Consider the following 5,136-nt stretch of genomic DNA (forward strand, 5'->3'; position numbering starts at 1 on the left):
GTCAGCAACTTATTTTATCGCAATTTTTTTCTTTATCTGTATTTCTCATCATTTCTTTAAGTCTATTTAATGGTTTGCTACCTAATAGTATAATTCTGATGGATTTTAGAATGTCCATTATCATTGTGATCTTGTAAATTAAGATATCACACTTTGAGGTTAAATCATAACCACTTTCTCAGTGAAGCTGCAAATAGTGAGTTTTTGAGCTCGAATGTCTAAGTTATGATATGGATCATTACTTGCTATTTAAGAAATCTATACTATAGTTTACACAAATCTAGCAAAGTAGTGTAATGTAAATAAAACACAAATCAGTGGCTAAGACTCTCGATCAAATGCAGTCCTTATGCAAGATCTTGGTGGTTGGAATGACACTTCGGAAGTTTAAAGAGTTATCTCTGGAGCTAATTCTGAATATTTGCCAAAACTAAAGTGAAGTTGCTTCAAAATTAGCTTCATATATTGATAGAGTGATATGATTGATTGTTGGTTAAAACTATATCAGGAAAGTTGAGATGCTAAATATATCAAGACACATGGCTGCTTAAATGTCTTTTGCTCCTTTCTACTCTAATGCCAATTAAAATAAGTGGATTAGGAGCATAAGGGAATACAATGAACTCACGCCAGCGCAGCTTAATTCTATAGTAGAAGTATTTGAAATAGAAGTACGTTTACATACGTTCGACCTATAAAGTGTAAGTTATTTTGCTGACGGATATGGTTCTAATTTTAGCCCGTGTTGGTTTGTTATTTGTATATTTATCCCATCATTTCGAAAATCTAACAGATTATGCTATTTTTTTTTTAAGGGAATTGTTGTTGGTTCTCACGTAAGGTTTGTTAATGTTTGTGTGGGTATGGCTTAATTAGCAAGTAAAATGTACTCAGTAGTGAAAGATTTTCATTGAGGATGTGCCTTTTTTAGACAATCTTATTTTCTGAAAACAAATCACATGTATCTTTAGATTTTCTAACAGTATATGTTGCTTTAAGTCAAATGACTTACCCTGTTTTAATTGGGAACATAGCTGCTAGATATATTGGGCAGAGCTAATATTATCGTGTTTAATGTCCTTGTATATTTGAATGAAAGTGCAAGCTTAATTAAGTGAATTTCAGGTGTGGGCAATTCTGAAATCTAAAATTTAATGTCCTTGTACATTTCACCACTTTCTCTATTTTTTCCCATTAGAAGTTGTCCGGAAATCTAAAATTAAACTATATGAGAGTCTTGATGTATCTTTCAAGTTATCTCTTTATGATCTCTATTTATGCATTCCTCTCAATTTCAACTTCCTTAGTCGATGATTGGTGTTTTATCTTTTTTTTCAGGTACTTCAAAATACCTCCCTGCTGTGTGGTTTTTGCAATAGTAAAGGTTGGCTACTAAGATTAGGGGATTGTAGCTCCTGCTCATATGAAATGATAAATGAAGATGTACTTGAAGATGTTATTTGAATATAGTTATGCTAAACAATGTACTTATCTTTCTGTAGTTATGCTAAACAATGTACTTATCTTTTCTTATGGTATCCGGTTTTCATATATAACAAATCATAGTTTCCTGGTAATGTCCATTGCATGAGTTGATAAATATTGAATTATCCCCTGACCATCAACTGCTACATTAACAACAATCAGTAGCATCAGTGTCTGTAATGCAAATTGTATTACTAGAAAACCGTGGAAGCACGGGCCTTGCCCATCTGGTCTCTTAGTAGATGATATTGAAAGAAAAAAGATCTCTAGTATATGATACTAAATACTCCTTTAAATATTAGTGAATCTCCCATTTTGATATTTAGTGTAACAAAATTATTTTATAGCTTAATAATGAACAAACTACCCTATATGTGTTGTTAATTTCATGTTTTCATCTATTTGAGTATTAATACTAACTAAGATTGTTCTCAACAAATTTTCAAGTCCCGAAAATTAACTGCAATGAAAAATAAAAGAAAATGTAGTTTTGTTGATGAATCTTGTGAGTACAATTCTGTTGTTATCTTGATTCCTGTTCCTAAATGTCTCCATGATTCAAGGGCTTTCGGTACGTATTGCTCGAATTGCAGGATGATTTAGACCTCCCAGAGATGTATTTGATCTTCAAGAACGCCTGACAGTTTGATAAAGGCAGTATTTGATGCCTTGATCTCTTTGTGAATATCCCAGGCATTTATGAGATATGCTTTGATCTCTTTGTGAATATCCCTAGAGTTTATGGGATACTCAAGATGTCTTTTCACGGGAATACGTGTCACTTTATATAGGTCTGAGCTAGGTTTTATGAAGAGTAGCCTTCAAAAAATCCTAACAGATATTAGGCTCATCTTGTAGAGTCTCACAAAATTTCGATGTCTACAAAGATTTTTTAAAAAAAATTATTTTTAGAGGCATGCATTTAACCACCCATTCATCCAAAATAATATTCAAACAATATCCACACATTAAGAATGATGAAGAACAAAATAAAAAAGATAATTTTATGTTCCTTTTTTCAGCTCGCCTGTTCTTTTGAAATTAGGGGTGGTTTGGGTAATCATCTTGCTTTTATAACTGTTACTCCCCCGGTCCCAATAGAATTGTCTTACTTTTTTTTTTGATTTATTGAAAAAAGCGGGTCTATTTTTCTATTTAGTAAGCTGACATTACATTAGACATATTTTTAATTTAAGATCATAAGATTCAAAAATCTCTTTTTATTCCTTAAATTTTGTGTCCAGACAAAACACATGAATATGTTATTTTCCGGTATTATTTTTCTAATTTTCTTGACTTTGCCTAGTTTACAAGAAACTATTGGGGAACTTTAACAAAAGCAAGGGATTAAAGAAGAGATCATCATGACTCATGAGTCAGACCAACCAAAACCTAGCGTGTAAGGCCCACAAACACCGCCACGTCATGTGGGCCCAATTCCCCCTCTCTATCTCTCTTAATATAAATATATATAAACGCGTTTTTCAACCCCATTTAAATCACAATTAACCTACACGCCCGAGCCATCGGACCTCCCCCAGCACCCTCTCATAGGGGGTCGGGTCGGGTCGGGTCTCCATGTCACAACACGCCGGAGCTCCACCGCAGACGGTGGCGTCTCCTTTATACAAACAGAAAACATGGTCACCGGACACGTTTCGCGATGAGGCGTGGCAACAGCGTAAAGGTACACATGGAAGCCGCATGAAGAAGCGAAGCAAGAGCGTTACGGATGAGGATCTTGATGAGCTTAAAGCTTGTATTGAGTTAGGGTTTGGATTTGATTCGCCTGAAATGGATCAACGATTGTCTGATACTTTCCCGGCTTATGGCCTGTTTTATGCTGTGAATAAACAATACGCGGATACCCTTTCAAAGACTAATTCTTTATCGTCGGTTATTTCCGGTTGCGAGTCACCTGGTAGTCCCCACACCATTGTTGATCCAGGTAATTCGATAAACCCTATGTTTTCTGTCTCAATTTTCATTCGCACTCTTTGAATTTAGAATGTTCTGAAATGCTTTAGACAAATTCTATTTCTATTCGGCTATTCTTGATGTGGTTACACGTTGTTGTTGCTTTTCTTTGAGCCGAGAGTCTTTTGGAAACAGCCTCCCTACCTCTATGGAGAGGGTACCACCTCGTGGGATTACAATGGCTAGTCTTAAATCAAGTAATTCAAATTTATTCATCTAATCAAATTTTAAATTTTGACATGAGGTTGCTTTTCAATCATGACTTTAATGTTATTTTTAATTATCAATAAACTATAGATAGGTCTACCCATTAAACTCAGTGCCCATCATATATAATGGGATTACTAGATAATTTCAATTACACAAATCTTCCAAGTTTGTTAACCTTCTTTGTTGATTTGAATGCCTATGCTTCTTATTATGATATAGTAATCATTAATGCACAATTTAGTTTTGCTTACACTAGTTGGCGGAGCTCGAAATTCCTATAAGGGGTTCAAAAGAAAAAACCTTATGCCATGGGGATTCAACAACATTTATAAACAATGCAAATAAAATTAATTTTGCACTATTCACATAGTTGATTTTCAACGAGTGCACCCCTATGCCTACGCCCCTTTCCGATTTTGGGAGGTTAGGAGGGGGAATAAGATTCTTGGAATGAACCAGAGAGTTGAACGTATGGTTGCTAATATTTCGAATAAATGATGTAGGAGATAATCCTCAGACAGTGAAGACAAGGTTGCGGCAATGGGCACAAGTGGTAGCTTGTGCGGTGCGTCAATCTTCATATTAATGGATGCTGGAAGCTGCATGTCTGTTGATTGAATGAATAGGATGATGATGGTAATTTGATGTACTAGTAAATTAGTAATGTGATATCAGGACACTGAAGCAAGAAGGGACTAAACCAAACAAATCATAGGTAACTTGATATGAGAAGGTAACCCAACGGTGAACCAACTTATTCAATCTTAAAGCTAATAGTATGTTGATATGATTTTTATTAATATGATTGTGCTGCAACCACAAATGCAACTGGTCCATCGCCAACAAACTCTTGTTATTGCTACTAGTAGATGTTTGTTGATATTTGCATCATTGTAACATCCTCCTGCAAGTGGGAAATGATGACTTGTGTTTATTTGGAGTACTGACTTTTTTCTATAGAATGTTTTGGTGATGAAGGTTTTTCTTAGCCTTTTTTTTTTTTTTTTTTTTAATTTAATCTTTTCACCTACATTTCATTCCATGTCTTCTGCACTAAAAAGGTCAAAAGTTGTTTCTTTAGCCGACTTCTTATGTTGTGTTTCTAGTCCTTTTCTTTTTTTACTTTCAGCTTTACATTGTAAAGCGGCTAATTGAGGTTAAAGGAAGAATACATCTGCAAAGGGTTCTCTTTTTCCTTTGCTTGATGCTTGTATGTTACATCTGAATTTTTTTTTTCGGTTGAGGGAGCTTGCTTTGGAAGGTAGCTTATAGCAACTTTTGATCATCCTCAATTTTTTTCCTCTGCGCTGTCTCCTGCATTTTTCATAATAAGCAAAGTGCTTATTTCATTTTGATTGGTTTCGATTTTAAATTGGATGGAATCATTATTATTTTTTACTCCTTTAGGTGCATTTTATTTGACTGGACTTGGAGTTTAAGACCAAATCAGCGTTTGGCCATGAA

General features: G+C 34.6%; 1 protein-coding gene across 1 annotated transcript; it reads left to right on the plus strand.

Annotated features, from left to right (window-relative positions):
• Nucleotides 1-2,972: 2,972 nt before the first annotated feature.
• On the plus strand, nucleotides 2,973-4,649 carry LOC132621997 (uncharacterized). The gene is made up of 2 exons (XM_060336507.1): nucleotides 2,973-3,433; nucleotides 4,176-4,649. The coding sequence occupies exons 1-2, from the start codon at nucleotides 3,064-3,066 to the stop codon at nucleotides 4,256-4,258; spliced, it is 453 nt and encodes a 150-aa protein (XP_060192490.1). The 5' UTR covers nucleotides 2,973-3,063; the 3' UTR covers nucleotides 4,259-4,649.
• The last annotated feature ends 487 nt before the right edge of the window (nucleotides 4,650-5,136 follow it).

The sequence above is a fragment of the Lycium barbarum genome, chromosome 12 (assembly GCF_019175385.1).
Source record: "Lycium barbarum isolate Lr01 chromosome 12, ASM1917538v2, whole genome shotgun sequence".
In the NCBI taxonomy this organism is placed as follows: Eukaryota; Viridiplantae; Streptophyta; class Magnoliopsida; order Solanales; family Solanaceae; genus Lycium; species Lycium barbarum.

What these genes read in the sequence shown, in the direction of transcription:
- LOC132621997 (XM_060336507.1), top strand. Translation starts at nt 3,064, where the DNA reads ATGTCACAACACGCCGGAGCTCCACCGCAGACGGTGGCGTCTCCTTTA. An exon ending in CCACACCATTGTTGATCCAG is followed by an intron (nt 3,434 to 4,175) that starts GTAATTCGATAA and finishes TAAATGATGTAG; the next exon opens with GAGATAATCCTCAGACAGTG.